The 17,193-nt window shown below is 31.7% G+C and overlaps 1 protein-coding gene across 1 annotated transcript in view; it reads right to left on the reverse strand.

Moving 5' to 3' along the window:
• Positions 1 to 8,476: 8,476 nt before the first annotated feature.
• The window catches only part of LOC110114142 (probable UDP-N-acetylglucosamine--peptide N-acetylglucosaminyltransferase SPINDLY), a 79,718-nt gene continuing 71,001 nt past the window's right edge, over positions 8,477 to 17,193 (reverse strand). Inside the window, exons 17-18 of the mRNA XM_020846913.2 lie at positions 10,206 to 10,333; positions 8,477 to 9,274 (exon numbers count right to left, since the gene is read on the reverse strand). Of these exons, the coding sequence (XP_020702572.1) occupies positions 8,859 to 9,274; positions 10,206 to 10,333 (544 nt within the window). The 3' untranslated portion in view covers positions 8,477 to 8,858. The remainder of the gene's footprint in view (positions 9,275 to 10,205; positions 10,334 to 17,193) is intronic.

Genomic DNA, 17,193 nt, shown 5'->3' on the forward strand with positions numbered 1-17,193 from the left:
TTCCAATACACAATGAAATACATAACCACAGAATTTTATAAACATTCAAATATACAGAAAACTCATCCATACTTTTTTTTCTTCTCATTCTTCAAAATAATTATATACATTACAGTGCATAGTTATAAACAGAAATTTCAAAATAGAACAGTAAACCAGCCATGACTGTACAAAAATCAAAAGTACAAAAATACCTATAACTTCTGATCAGATCCTGAACGGCTAGTCCAAAACTTCATTCCCTTTCTCTGAACCTAAAAACCATGAAGATAACCACAGTGAGCTAACAACTCAGCCAGATCACACTAGCCGATCTAAATTCCCAGATTCTCTCATTTAAAAATAATTCACATAAGCTTTAAAAACAGTTCATTTTAAATCAAATATTCACTGAATTGAAATCTCAAGACATAATACATAGCAATCCATTCTTTAATTCAAGTATTCATACATAATTTAAAGAATAAAAAAAATTCATATATTCTCACAGAAATCATATAATCAGACATAATTCAGAATATCGTGCAGAAATCAAATAATCAGACGAAATCAAAATAACAGATATAGAAGAACTGAACCGGATTCATATAAAGAATTATTTAAATAACATTTTAGATCATATTTCAAATTAAATTTCAAATCATATTTCAAATCATATTTTCCTGACCCAGATAAAATCTCAAAAGATTATGGCCCCTTATGCCTCCCTTCCTTGACATAGATAGAATCTCAAAGGATTATGACCTCTTATACCTCCTTTTATGCTTACAGCACCAAAAAATATCAGATATACAGAGTTATCAAATCAAAATTCATTTTCATATTCCCGGACCCAGACAGAATCTCAAAGGATTCTGGCCCCTTATGCCTCCCTTTGTGCTTACAGCACCAGAACATATCAGATATACGGAGTTATCATATCATAATTCATTTTTATATTCCCGGATCCATATAGAATCATAAAGGATTCTGACCCCTTATGCCTCCCATCCCTGACACAGACAGAAACTCAATGGATTCTGACACCTTATTACTCCATTCTGATATCATTCAATCATATAAAATATCAAATCATCATATCATAATAACTACGGAGTAATTGAGCACATATTAAAATTTTAACTTTTTTGTATAGCAGTAGACAAAAAAAGCCAATGAATCAAAAATTTATAATTTCAAAAAATTTTCAAATTACCAAAGATCACATAAAATAATATTTTCAAGCTTTTATTGTACTGAAACAATATTTTTCAACATCCAGTTAATCATCTATTCGATAAAAACTCTGTAGAATTCAAAATACTCGGTGCAAAATTTTTAGAAAATACTCAAAACATGCAAAATCATAATCTCTATGTCATACCAAAAGTTACGTCGTAAAAATTTTACCGGTGCAAAGTTATACCCGTTTTTTGCAAATGAAAATAAAATTTAATCAGAAAATCCGTCAAAACTCACATTTCTGAAAATTGAGAACGACATAATGTGTCGTACCTCGAGTAGATCAACTTTTCTAACTGCGTCGTCGAACGAAAATGGACTGAATATGCCCAAAACAAAGATTTTCTTCCTCTCTCCTCTTTCTCTCTCTTCAAAATGAAACAAATCGTGCTTAAAAAGATATTTACGATCGTTCGGACGAAATTTACATTCGTCCTGGGACGATCGACTCTGTCATGCCCTCAGAACACGTTCGTAAGGACGATATTTGATTTTCGTCCCAAGACGATGGGTTCTAGCAAAAAAATTTATTCAGATCGTACAGATGAACTGGCGGTTTGTACAGGAGAACCTGCACTCACAAATTTTTTTTTTCTTTTTTCTCCAAAAATAAGTTAAGATTTAAGGGTTTCATAGAGGCAAGCATATATATATATATATAATGTTCATAGTATGGCGCTGCAACACTCTCCAAATCAGCGCTAAAGAGCTCTACTTCATAATTATCATATTTTTAAGTAAATTTATTTCACATGTTTGAGCTATTACAATAAATCTCAGATCCTACAACCTTTCTTTACTCAACATGCACTTTCCCCTTAACCTAACCTGAAATAAATGTAGAAAGCTAACATTAGCAGCCACAACTCCGTAGATCACATTCAACCTATCCAAATCTTTAATGATAATAATTAATAGTAATGAAAAAGGAATATTATGATAATTCATCCACACATTAGTGTAAATAGACTAGTTAGAATAAATATGTAGATGATATATACAGAACATTAAATAGAAATTCCATTACACCAATTCATAAATAGCAGAACAATAAACACATCACATCAACTGCTTAGAGCAGAACACATCCATTTATAACTCTCAATAGATACATAATTTAGATTTTAGGCCATTATATTTCCCAATGCATAACAATCAAATATTCAGATTTTTAAGCCCTTATGACTCTCATTTAGATATTAGATTCACAATTTTAAGCCTTTATAACTCCATGTGCACCACACAATTGAATCTCCAATAGATCATTAATTAAAACTTTGCCAATTCACATATTTCAAATATTTATACAAAAAAAAAATTTCATTTTCATATATAATAGATAACATCAGACTTATCACAAATTTTTTATAAAATTGCCTTATAGGTAGTGCCACAGACAAAAATTCAAGGTAAACCCAAACAAAAGTTTCATTTTTCCAAAAACTAATCAAATTATCCTATATTGTTCATAGCTATATTTCGAAGTTTTGTTGTACTATGACACTGCTTATAAGTGTCAAAATATTTTTTTAGATCATTAAAATTATGTATTTTCAAAACTATATGGCAAAAATTTATAAATAAATTATCAAAATGTGCACAATATTATCAACGACACTATATCAAGTGTTACAAAGTGAAAATCTATCGAATTATTTGATATACCAAATTTTTGTGCCAAAATTTAATTAAAATGTAAAAAAAGATCAAAAACTCTAAATTATAAAAAATTGAGATAGATAAAAATCTAACATATATATCCAAGATCCGACAATTTAGTAATTTTCTAAACTGACCCAATGGACAAAAAGGACTCGAAGTCTCCAAAAATCCACTTCCTCTCTCTAAAATCTCTCTCTCTCTCTCTAGCTGGCTATTCATGCATTAGGGACAAATGATTTGGCATTTAGAAACTTTTGTGGATTTATATATTTATTAAAAAGTTATGCCAAGCACTGTGATACTTAGAAACCCAGTGCCGCAATGCTCCCTTCAGAAATTGGAATTTCAAATAGAACCATGCCGAGGCTCCACCAAACCAGTGCCATAGTGCTACCATAAAACCAATTTTCCAACAGGATACAAAAACCTCAGTGCCACAACACCATCACCCCTAGTGTCGTAGTGCTCCTAAGTGAATTTTATAGAATTTAGATTTCACTCTCAATATCTTGGGACACGATCTGAAATAGAATTTATGCATTCAAAAGGATATAGAATATTTACAAGCATATGTAAAATAGAAATATAAAAGTTATACACACTGCTTACCTTGTTAAGTTCAGACCATTTTAGAACATTACATGTTGTAGGTAGGTCACTCGGAGTGTATAGTTTTTAAGGGAGCAATTACCCCCCTGAATATAAAATACCTATTTCTATTATTGATGGTGTTGCAACACTAAAGCCATTTGAAGATTGGCCTTAGGTCAAGTTAGATCTTTGATTACTATATGAGAAAAATGTAAATGCTTTATACACTAAAGTATAATGATTATATGAAGGTGTGTAGAATAGTTAAAGAAATATGAGATAAGCTTGTAATCACTTATGAAGAAATAATTATGGTGAGAAAATATGGATTACTATTCTTATACCAAAGTGCTAACTATTTAGGATGATATCTTATGAAACCATCACTAAAATATTCAGAAGATTCATGACAAATACAAATGACCAAAAAGCCTTGATAATACGGAGTACAAACATTGTGAATAAAAAATTAATTCTATAGGAGATAAAGAGGATGCTAAAAAAAAAAAGAATTAAATCTTAGCACAAATTTTAAGATTTAGATGAGAGTGAAGTATCTTTGTTGGGTAGCAAAAGTAATGAAATTGCATTAAAATTATAATGTTTTGGAAAGATGCTGAATATTGAAAGATAAAGTAAAATCGCATTTTGCATGTAAAAAAACAGAAGATTCTTGGATATATTATAATTTTCATGAAATAAAGATTCTTTCAATATGAGTGTCTATTAAATAAAAAAAAATGGAAATATATGTAAATAAGAAAAGTAAGAAAGCTTTAAAGGTTATATGGATGGAGTCAAATTGTGAGGGTGTAAGCATGTTAAGATAAAACAACAATGAAGCAAATATCTATTTAATAGTACTCGATGATTCATTTAAAGAAGAAGAAAAGTGCTTTCAAAAGTAGTAAAAAAGTCATATCAAACGAAGCTCGGGACAACTTTTTTATTGTTTTCTAAAACAGCTTTCTAGTAAAAAAAAGCCAATTTAGGAAGCAAAACAAAAGCTGTCCCAAACGAAGCCTTAGGCCAGCTTCATTTGGGACAGCTTTCTTCCTGTTTTCAAACCAACATAAGTTTGTCATCATAAATAAAAATAAAAATTATTGATCAAATGTATCCATATTACTTAAAAGTTAAATTTTGATGATAACAATCATATACTTCAAAGTGATTTCAAATTTTAGAGGTTTTATAAATTTTGATGCAAATAACTAAATCTTACGGAGTCTTAGGACATGGAACCAATAAGGATATTTAAACATTATTTGAGTCTTTAAAGTCTCTAAAAATTTTAGTCATATACTCATATATCATATAGGCTCACCAAAAACTTTGAAATCCAAAAATTAAAAGAAATTTCATGAATATTAAACAATTATTTAAATTTTCTAAATAAATTCAACAAACTTAAATAAAATTTAGCAAAAATTATCATGTCAATTTGATTAATCATTTGCTTAATTTTTTTGTCAATCAAGTTTAAATTATATTTATCATATTATTAAATATTTCATTATTTATGTAGTAGTTAACAATATTGTTGTGGAGTCCCAAGCACTGGAAGAAAAGAGTGAAGGATTGCTTTAGGTAGTTGATAGCCAGTATAAAATTAATCAAATAATCATATCATGAATCTTTTAATACATTATGTTAGCGCTAGGACGTTTGCTAAAAGTTATGTATTTTAGGGTATAAATATAACAAAAAAAGTGTGCACGGGTTGTTGTATTAGTGCTCGGGTGCATTATTAAATATGCAGGGGCTCTCACATCATGGTTGGATGTATGCAAAGAAGCTAGTCTATGAAACTAAAATTATTATAGGAACTTAGAATAAAAGGTTCTCTTACAAGAAAGTTAATAGAATTAATGGATATTATTATTTATATGAAATAAATATTATATGTATTAAGAAAACTAAATTGATTGGAGAAAAGGATAAGGAGATTGATAGCTTAGGATTTAAACTATGGTATTTATGTGAGAGTCATATTAGGTGTGATTATAGATAAGAGTTTAAATAATAATTTTGTATAATTAATAGAATAAAAATAGAATTATAGTTTTAAAGATGGTTATTAATTTTAAGATTATTAATATTATAAGTGCTTATGCTCCTCAAGTAGATTTGGATATTTATTCAAAATTAAAGTTTTAGAATGATTTAGAAGAATTAGAACAAATGATACATCCTGAAAAAAGAGTTCAATTCAAGTAAAAATTTATATACACAATATCGCTTATTCATTTTGGACTTTAAGATGAAATGGTGAAATATGAAAAATAAAGTAAAATGTTGTCTTAGAGATTAGATGGGGGCACTTAAAAAATGCTAATAAACATATTTTTGAGAGTATGATTCAACATCTCAAGATTTGAGTTCATAAGGAGGCTAATGTTATGTGAGAAAAAAATAACTAGTGATATTAAGAATATTACAAAGTATGTGCTTGGAGAATAAAAAAGAAGAAAACTCTTAATAATAAAAAAAGTTGGTGGTAGAATCAAAATGGATAACAAAAGACTAAAAATAAGAAGTTTTGTTAAAATAATGAGTTTAGATGTAAAAGCTCAAAAAATTGTGAAAGATATAGATAGGCCCATTGCGACTTTAAGAAAGCAATATTCAATGCAAAGAATTTATATTTTAGTGATTTATATAATAGATTAGATACCTAGAAGGAATAAATATGTATAAGTTAGCCAAGTGAAAAGATAAAAGAACTAAGGATCTAGCTTAATTAAAGTGCATTAAGAATGAAGATAAAAAAAATGTTTTTCATAGAAAACAATATTCATCATAGATGGATGAAAGATTTTGATATTCTTTTAAATGAAGTTTATATGAATATGATTGACTTTAGTGATCTTGGTCTCCTAAATAAACATAGAGATTTTTATTTGTATCGTCGTATTGTTAAAACCAAAGATGGAGAGGTTTTAAAGAAAATGTAGTATGGAAAAGTAATGGGACTTAATGATATTCAAATAGAAGTATATATGGTCATATGGATATGCTTGGGACTCATGCTAAGCATGTTCACTATGGAAGATATATATTTGGTGAGAGGTTTGATGGAGAAGTATATAGAGAGTAATGAGGATCTATCATCTATATATAATATTTGTTGATTTAGAGAATGCATATGATAAAGTTTTAATAGAAGAGCTCTGGAGAGTTCTAGACAAAAAAAGTAGTTAATAATTATTATATTTAAGTTATTAAGGATATGTATTGAGGAGTTGCTACTTATATTCAAACAAAATGTGGTTTGACCATGTACTTTCCTATTTAAGTTGGATTACATTAAGGATTAGCTTTAAGCCCATATCTTTTTGCTTTAGTCTTCGATGTTTTTACTAGACATTTATAAGAGGTTGTACCTTAATGTATGCTTTTGTTGATGATATTTTTCTTGTTGATAAGACTAGAGAGGGAGTTGAAGGAAAACTTGAATTATGGAAACTTGAATTAGAGTCTAAAGATTTTTGTTTGAGAAAATCTAAAAAAGAATAAGTGGAGTATAATTTTAGTGGTCATTGATTTAGCGGCGGGATTGTTACAATGGTGATCAACTTATTTAAAAAAAATTGCATGTTTTAGATACCTCGAAGCTATTGTTCAAAGTGATGGTAAAATAGATGAATATATTATTAATAGAATTCAAGTTTGATTGGTGAAATGAAGGAATGCATCAAGCCTAAAAACATCCTTCAAACTTAAGAGAAAATTTAATAAGATTGTGCTAAGACCTGGAATGCTTTACGGTGCATAATATTCATCATTAAAAGAGAAGCATAAAATTAAGTATTGTGGAGAGAGTTATCTTAAATGTTTTAGTAACATAAAATGTTGGTCTTCTAATGACCCGGTTAGAAAAGTATATGAATTAGATCCAACCTATGTTAAGAAAGCTAAAAGCAGGCCTAAAAAGATTTGGTTTGAAAGTATTAGAAATGACTTTTTTTATTAAATTTAGATGAGAATTTTACTCTTAATAAAACACAATGAAGAAAAAAGACTCATGTAGCCGACCCCACATAATGGGATAAAGGCTTGATTTTTGTTGTAATTGTTGTTACATATGGTAATAATTAGCACTCAATTATTTTACCATTAAATCCATAATACCTTTTACTTGTTAATCATTATAATATATACATTTTTATATTCAAGTAGGCTAAGATTTTTAAAGCATGACATTGCCAGGCATACTTGGCAGATTTGAAAATTTTAGGGGTGTGTGTAAGTTAGTCAAGCCGACAAGTGAGCCTGCTCAAGCTCAACTCAATAAATGACTCGTGAGCCTAGCTCTATGGCCTATGGGCTAACAAGTCAAGTTCAAGCCAACCCTGACTCGACTTGTTAGCTCATGAGCAAACTTGTTTAAAAAATATTAATCGAAAATGCACTTAAAATATATAACATTCAAGATTTAAAAAACATAGCTACTAAAAATATTTAAAAATTATAAATTATTTTCTTACATTAAGTGATTCTTTATTATTTTCTATAAGCTTCTCATTTTTTTTTAATTTTAATATAATGATTGCTTGAATCATAATTATTATTTTCTTTCATAATTAACAAGCCAACTCTAACTCATAGAACAAACTCGAGCTCTAGCTAGAACTCTATTAGTTAATCAAACTCAAGTCAAAAGTGACTCAAGTCCAGCTTAACTCATAAAATAAAATAAATTAATATATTTAAAGTAATTAAAATATTATTACTTTTAATAACAAATTTAATCACTTTTAACTAACATATATTTTAAATAAAAACAGCAACTCATCTTTACTAAAATTTAAAATTTTACATGTTGAATAAATAATATCCACAGTGATCTTTTGTTTACTTTCTTATTTATAATTTATAAATTTTATAAATTTAATATTAAAGAAAACAATTTTATATTTTAATTTAATCAATTAAAAAAATAAATCCAAACTAATAAGTAAAAATCATCCCAAACGAAGTCTAAAAGAAAAAATAACAATTGAGCTAAATGCTTAACGCACAACCGCGCAGTGTTGAACTGAAACAAGTGATCCATTTCCTCAAATTCTGGCTAAGCAGATTTTACAAGGGCACAATCAATTTCTTTCTTTTCTTGAGAAAGAACAATTTCCCTTTTTGTCCACTAGACATGTTCTATTATAACAATCATGCATCTACTACATCAATTGTATTTCTAAGGCCAACCCCTTCATCATTTCACATCAAAACTCCATTCTAACTATATTTACCATCATCTCTCCATGGAAGCTCTCACCCATCAGTTGCAGGGAAAAATGGAAGAAATCCCAAATGGAATTGTTGGCACAGACATGCCAAAGAGAAGCCTGAAGGCACTCTAAACCTCAACAATGCTTTCTGATTCAATTCAAGCCTCCATTTGCTATGTTCTTATCAGGGCTGCTATGCGTTTCGCCGGAAGATGCGACGAGGACATGACCGTTGGCCTCAGGTGAAAGATGGTGGTGTTCTTCCACAAGAGTTGTTTTAGTGGCTTCGGAAAAAATAACTGTGATCTTGTCAGAATGGGTGTGCTGTTCATGCTGCAGAGCTTCCATTTTATGAAGAGATGGAGAATCCCCTCGGCAGTATCGGTGCCACATAGTCCTGTAAAGGGACTCCAAATGCTTGGTGAACTTTAGGCCATCACAAAGAGGAGATTTAAGCATTAGTTCACGGAGAGACATTCTCAGCTCGGAAAGAGAAGAGACGTTTGATGCTAGCTTCACTGCCAACTGGACATACTCATCTTCAGTTTTCGCGACCAAATGCGCCAAACCTGAGGATTGTAATAAATCAGGCATATACTGGAATAAACAGCTGCATGAAGCATCTTTTTTCGAGGGGAGTAAGAAAAGAAAAAGAAAGAAACCGGAAGAAAAACTCTCAAAATTTTGTAATGGGTTTTTGCGGCAAATAATGCGCAAGAGGAAGAGAAAGCTTGGACTTTCTCCGATCTGCGCATGAAATTGCCGCAATACAAAGAATTCTCTCTGCAAACATACGTAGGCAAAGGTAGCTTTGTTCAGTCAGAACAGTTAGCAGGAGAAAGAGATTATATGATTCAGCATGACTTACAGATGATCATCAGATACTTTAATGTAAATTGATTAAGCATTGCAATCAAAGTCAAGATGAGAAATACCAAAATAAGAACTAGAGGAAGACAGATCAAGAAGAGGAAAAAGGTCAGTGATCAGAAACAAGAAGAAAAATCTACAAGGAACTCCAGCAACTGCTTTCTTTTTTGGTGCGGAAAGTTCAGAGCCAATGCTCAAATATATAAAATTTAGAGTACTTTACAGATTACAAGAGAGCTCAAGGAGATAATAAAAAAAAAGAGAAATTTTTTGAAACAGTATTACCCAAAAAGCTCCATAAACAAAGGAAATAAAAAACAAAATACAGACTGTGTAAAGGAAGAAAAACATTTCCAAGGTAAAAACATTATCAAATATAAGATTAGCGTAGCGACAAAATGGGAGTCAGATAAAAAATGGTAAAAAAATTACTCAACCTTTTTTGTACACATGATTGACAAAGATTAAGAGATTAAAATAAGTGTGCGATGATTAAATTTTTATAACGCCAGAAACAAAAAGATCCTTATTATGTTCGATGAAATAGGAAGAGGCTATTTGTTTTAGTAAGACAGTTCAAAGAAATCTCACATCCGATAGGGTTTTTAACAAGAATATGAATGGACTTACCAACATTGCTAAGAAGGCTAACACCAACATTATGAGCATGAACGGATCCAGCCAAAGTGACACATGGAACACCCATGTACAAAGATTCACATGTAGTAGTTGTACCCGCATATGGAAACGTATCTAAACTGCAAAGAGTAGAAAATAATGATACAAGTGAACTAGTGCTGGGATTCAAATAGATAGATAGGATTTAACAAAAGAATGCGAATTGTTCTGGTACTAATGGCAACTTTTAAACGGCATAGTGCACAACTTTATTCATCATTGAAGCTGATGATCCGTAAATTAGGCTCAAATGTAACCAAGAATGAAAAATTAAAGATGAAAATCGGTGAAATGAAAAAAAAAAAAGGAATGAATAAAATTACAGCATTCCATGGCACATGGAAGCAACATCATCAAAGGATATATATATATATATATAAAGCTGCACAGATATAGAATGGAACTCCTGCCATTTTATTTATTTCCAATATTGGGAACTCGCTTCACTTCCAGCCACTTGAAATAAAACAAACTGGCCTTCCATGTTCATGTAAAACACGTGTCTAATAGACACCTTAACATGAGTTTGCCTAGCTTCAAGTCATATATGACGTGATTTTTTTTCCCAGTATAAGAGTTGTTCATGGCTGAGACATCGACAAGATATGCCAAAGCTGTTAGTCATGAAGATGATCACGATGTCAAATGTGTTGGATCTTATTAATGATACATCAATGTGTTATTGTTTCATATGGTTGTCAGATAACTTAAGAAATCAACCATTATCTCTTAAATTCAACTATAGCTTTTTATGTTCAAGTAACAAAAGATCCTTCGCACCCTAGTTCTAGATCATATTAGCATTGGCATACTTGTCAATAGAGAATGGTACACCATGACATAAAATATCCAGTAGAGCCATGACGCATAACCCACATAATGACACAAGTCATTTTAAATATGACACATAATATAAAATAATTATAAAAAATAAAAATTAATATAAAATATCATTAAACTAAAAGATAAAGTATCATGATAATAAAAAATGACCAAAATGATGCATAAGTTCAAATAATCAATATCTCAATCTCTCATAATTCAAAATATTACAATAAATTTTTTTATGTATAATAATTTTGTAAGAATTTAATCTACTCTTCTTGGAAATCATCATAAAAAAAAAAAAAAAAACTTCATTCCCTTCATCAACATTGTCTCATATTTCATAATCATTTTCATCACTCTCATTATCTCAAGTCTCAATAGCAATAATCTCATGCATAGATGAAAATTCATTTTCTTTGCCTTATATTACAATCTCAAATGCTGTAACTTTTGTCATAAACACCAATGGTTTTTGCAACAGTACTCCATATCAAATCTTCCTTGTTAACAATGCAGTCATTTTGTTCATCTAACTCGTCATCCATTTTTTTCTATTAGCCACTCATTTGCATAATCTATGCCAGTCAAAGAAATATGATCGATCACATCATGATGATTGTATCTGCGAATCAATGTCCTATTATATTTTGCATAAACTGAATGATCGAATATACTCCAATTACATTCACATCCAGATGAATTACAGGTTAGATTAAAGACTTTAATAGCAAAACTTTATAAGTGTGGACCTCCTTGACCTCCAACACCCAATCAACTGAAAGTAATGAAATATTTATTTTATACTCTTATAAAATCACTACCCTATCTTAATTTTATTCAAACAATGATACCTAGAAATCGAGTAGTCTTTTGTCATACAATGGAATATCAAATAGACCTTCACCCCTAATATATAAACTTAATTCATTATTAATTTTGTCTTCTTCATCAACATTTTTAGATAATCTTCCAATACATGAATATAGTCCATCAACTATTTCCTTATCCCTAGTAATATTAGAGTTATTGAAAAAATATTCAAGATTTAGAAAGTGAGTTGTTGCATGTAAGATTGGTGAAATTACACTTTCCATCTATCAATAACTTCAAAAATTTGTTTGTATTTATCGCTATTGTTGAAACTTGTAGCAATTGTTTCCATCAGTTATCCATTGCTTCATATATAAGTTAATCGAGGCTTCCTTTCTCCATTAACCAATCTAAAAACCTTCAATTAAAAGCCACCTAATTTTAGTGCATATACTACAGTATTCTAGAATGATTGTTGTAGGATTGTATATTAAGAATGTTTTTTCCATGCTTCTTTTGTATAATGACCAAAAATAAACTCTTCATAAGTAAATTTTGTTTAGATTTAATTATTGTTGATAAAAATGTTGTGAAGTCAAAAAGGTTGTCACGAAAGGAGTCTTGGTGGACTTGACAAGTGATCTTTGATTTATACATCTTCTCGTTTAGTCGAGTTAGTGTGGCCTTAAATATATGAAACTGTGTAGTACTATCGCTTACTCAAAGCATTCTATAGTTTTTGAATTTTAAAAATATCCTCCATTATTAAATTTAAACAATGCGCAACAAAGAGCCTTGTATATATATGTAGATATTTCTCCATAAAAAACTTTCTTGTGATGTCATTAAAAGTTGTAAGACAAATTCATTATGTATATGAAATAACATAGGTTTACATTGTGCCAAACCTACAAGGACATTATCAAACACATTATCAGAAACAACTTGAATCACATTATGTGGCCTAATAACCTCAATGTACTTGAAAACGAACATCTTCATTACATTATTTGAAAAATAACCGACATCTATTGGCTCTATGAATGTAGTCCCTCTCAAACCATTCACAAAATAATTAAAGACATTTTTCATTCTTTGATGTCCATCCATCTGGCATAAGAGAACATCAATATCGTACACAATTTTCTTCATAATGCCACAATAGTTCTTATGTGTGTCCAACCCCTTTTTCAAGTAAGTAACTCGTACCTTATGATAGATATGGGGTTTCATCCCAAGACCAAATTATCCAAATTCCCCAACCACGATAGGAAAACAGATAATTTCACTAAATTGAATGGAATTTCAATATCATACATCCACTACAAAATACTTGAGTTGCTCTTACTCTCATTTTCTTCTTAGTAGCATCCATTTCTTTGCAAAATTGATCTTTTCTTTACTGCACAATGTCCCCATAATTTGGTGTAAGATAAGTACCTAATGGTCCCTTAATTCTTGATGCTTTGAGGATTGATATTAATGTTGAACTTTGACTAGAGGTGTTAGATTTAGTTGTATGCTATCTTTTGAAAGGTCAAATGCCTAGAATATCATTATCAACCATCACATCACATCGAAGTCATCTCTTTTATCAATCGTGACATGTACTATTTCATTAGTTAGTTCTTTTAACTTTTTTTTTCCTCCGCATAAGAGTCTTGTATTTCATCCTTAACAAGTTTGGGGCAGTATAGCAAGTTATAGCATTTTTAAAACCCTCAACCCAGTATTGTTTGTGACGTGTAATTTCTCCTTTTTGTTATTTTTTCCGCAAAAAATACATAGCACACTATTGTTATTGAATTTAATGGCCAAAATTGCATATCTCCATAGTGAATCATTTTTTAAGATTGAATTGAATTCGACATTCTATTGATCACCTATAAGCAAGTAGATTAAACATATTAAAGATTACAATCAACAGATACACAAGCAAAATTAGGAGAATGCTCATTCTTCCCTTAGATGATTAAAAGTCCATCTCACACACACAAACAAGATTAAAGCATAATTTAGCCTAATAAAGAAATACTGATGGATTACCTATCTAAATCTACTAGTACTATCAACATATGGATAGTTGAAAGAATTTTAAGAATCCAATGAACCAATAGAGTGGATACCTAAAGACGAATATATGATCTTCAACAAAAAACTTAATTTAGAGAAGATTACTTTAGCAGCGATATTCTACTTCGATCCAACAATTACGTCCTCGTTGAGCACGAAGAAAGATTGACAGGGACGTCTTCGATGAGCTTCTGACTTCTGATCCAACAGGGACATCTTTTGATCAAGTGAACAGGGAAGAAGCTTCTCCAACAACTTTTTTCACGAGCTTGAAGACTGTTAGCTTTGATAGAAGTAGAAGCAAAACCAACATAGCGGCATAGCAAAGAAAGATTGTTACCTTAGCGATGAACTTCCATCATGACCTTCGATCCGATAGGATGCCTTTGTTGAAAGAGGCAACAAAGCTTCTCTAGGTAGTCATGACCTAGCAGCGAAGGGAAGAGAGCTCATTACCATCGACAAAAGCAGGAACAAGGTGTAGGAAAAAGATCTTTACCTTACAGAAGAAGCAGGAACAAGGCATGAAAAAGATCATTACCTTAAGGCAAGCTCCCTACGGGACTTCCAATCCGACAGGAACGCCTTCGTTGAATGAGGCAACGAAGCTTCTCCAGGGATTCATGACCTAGCGACGAAGGGGAGAGAGATCGTTACTGATGAGAACATCCGACCGTGAAAGTTTATCAGGGAGCCGAAGATCGAAGACCATAATCGCCCCACTTCATGTTAAGTTTATTTTAATTTTGAATTATTTGTGCATTTTTTCCATTTTTACCCTCACTTGAGGGAGTAGGCCTATGTAACCCCAGGGGCACTTTTGGAATTTTGTCTTATTATTGTATTTTGGCTATTTATAGCCCCCTCTCCTCCTTTTGAGGGGATTGATGATTATTAAGAGAAAAAAATATGCACTTTGTTGTTGAGAGCTATGGGACTTCTTAGGAGAGTGGAAGTCCCTAAGTGAGGGCAATGTACCACCCACTAGCCGTAGGAAGCGTCCGAGCTCGTGGTTTGAAGTCCCTTGGTGAGGGCAAAGTATTACCTATCAGCAGCAGGAAGCGTCCAGGCTCGTGGTTTATCTTCTTCACCTTATTTTTCCTAACCGCCACCTCCTCCTCCTTCCTCCAAGCCGCCGGTCACCTTGTGTCTAACCCTTAACATACCCCTCTCCATCTTCAACCCTAGCCGCCACCTCCACATCTCTCTTTCTCCTCTTGGCCAAAAACTCCACCCAAACCCTAAGCCAAAAGACACTCGACTGCCGATCCAAACACCTTCTCAAACCGTTGGCCAACCAACCAAACCCACCCTCCTATAGCTGCCAGCCAATTTCTTCCATCCTTGTCGCCGGTCAAACCCCCCATTCCCCTTGGATTCTATTTCCCATGGACCAATGTCTCGGCGGGATTTCAGGCAGGATTTCGGGATTTTAGTCGGGATTTCGGGCGGATACCGTGGATCCACCAGTCTTTCTCTCTTTCTCCTCTGTTTTTCTTTTACAGAGGTCAACATTGAATTTCAAATTTCAAAATTGATTTGAAATTCAAATTATTCACAATTGATTTGAAATTCAAATAATCCCTCTTTATTTGAATTTATTAAGAAGGCTTTTTCCTCTCATGAATTTAATTTGAATTTTAAATTTTGAAAGGCCCTTAAATCCTTTCCCAATTTGAGATTCCCATTAAAGAAGGCAATCAATTCACCCCAATCAAGCGCTATCAAGGGGTCGGCCCACCTTTCCCTATCTCCTTTATTTGGAGAAAATTCAAATTCAAATCTCCCTTGCCTTTGCCTCCAAATTTCAAACCTTAAAATGTTACTTTCCATTTATATAGTATTTTAAATTAGGAAGGTTCTTAATTTCATATTCCAACCTATTTTGAATTAGAAATTCCTTCCTAAAATAAGATAAATTATTTTTCGAAGCCCCCCTCAAATCATGCTAATTTGAATTTTAATTAGGAGTTAATTCAAATCACCTTCCTTAATTAAAATTCCTATGTTGGCAAGTCTTTAATCTCCTCAAATTAATGTCCCCCTCTCTAGCTGGCCCTCCGGTTCTACATCAGTTACCTTCGAAGAAAGAAAGAACAAGGCGTGAAGAAGATCATTGCCTTACGAAAAGCTTCCTTTGTGACTTCCTATCAGCAACAATGTGTTTGTCGAAGAAGGTCCAGTGGGCAGTAAGTAAATAAAACATAATAAAATCCTAACTAAACCCTTTAGATCATATTAAATGATTGATATTTCATCATTATATTAACTTAGACATTAAAAATATATAGGTATTAAAAATCTTAAAAATATTTGCACAAGGTATTTGTGCCTTGCGCCATGCACCATTAAGCATACTTGGCGCAAATAGCATGCACCATTTTGAACCTTTGCGCCACACCATACAGAAAACGTCAAATGTGCACAGCGTTGCACCATGCACTATGGCCTGCACTATTTTACGCCATTGTGGCGTCATAAGTTTAACTTACTGAAAATTTTTATGACAAAGTTAAAGACTAGGAATGATGCCCTTAATGATTTGTATGAAACATGAAATTAACTGCTACAAGGAGAGGTTTCCTAAACGAACAAATGACTATACAAATGTTTGATTATATGGCTACAACAATGGTTGATTTTGAAGCTCTAGTTGCAAAGGATGCACCACCAACACCACCATCATCTACTCCACCACTAGCTTTTCAAATTGAGAGGGTAGCATCGACTAGAAGAAAAATAACTTGCATAGTTGAATCCAATAGCAAAAATAAAAAGAAAAGAAGATGGAGACCTTCCCGTAATATAGAGGCAAATTTTGGCATGCATTAAAAAGATAATCAGAGCTGTCGTAATTGAAAACTAGTTCAAGCAACTAGAAACTTATTTCATAATGATTACTTTTATATATATATATATATATACATATATATACACACACACACACGCACGCACGCATGCACAACAACAATAACATCATGTCTTTATCCCATTACGTGGGATCGACTACATGAATCCTTTTTTATCCAATGTGTCCGATTAAGAGTCAAATTCTCATTTAGATCTAATAAAAAATGTTCTTTCTAATATTTTCTAACCATGTCTTTTAAGGTCTACCTCTACCTTTCTTAACATAGGTTAAATTTAATACATCTACTCTCCTAACCGGAGCATCGGAAGGCCGCCGTTTTATGTGACCAAGCCATCTAAGGTGACTCTCTCTAATCTT

The sequence above is a fragment of the Dendrobium catenatum genome, unplaced genomic scaffold (genome assembly GCF_001605985.2).
Source record: "Dendrobium catenatum unplaced genomic scaffold, ASM160598v2 fragScaff_scaffold_621, whole genome shotgun sequence".
In the NCBI taxonomy this organism is placed as follows: domain Eukaryota; kingdom Viridiplantae; phylum Streptophyta; class Magnoliopsida; order Asparagales; family Orchidaceae; genus Dendrobium; species Dendrobium catenatum.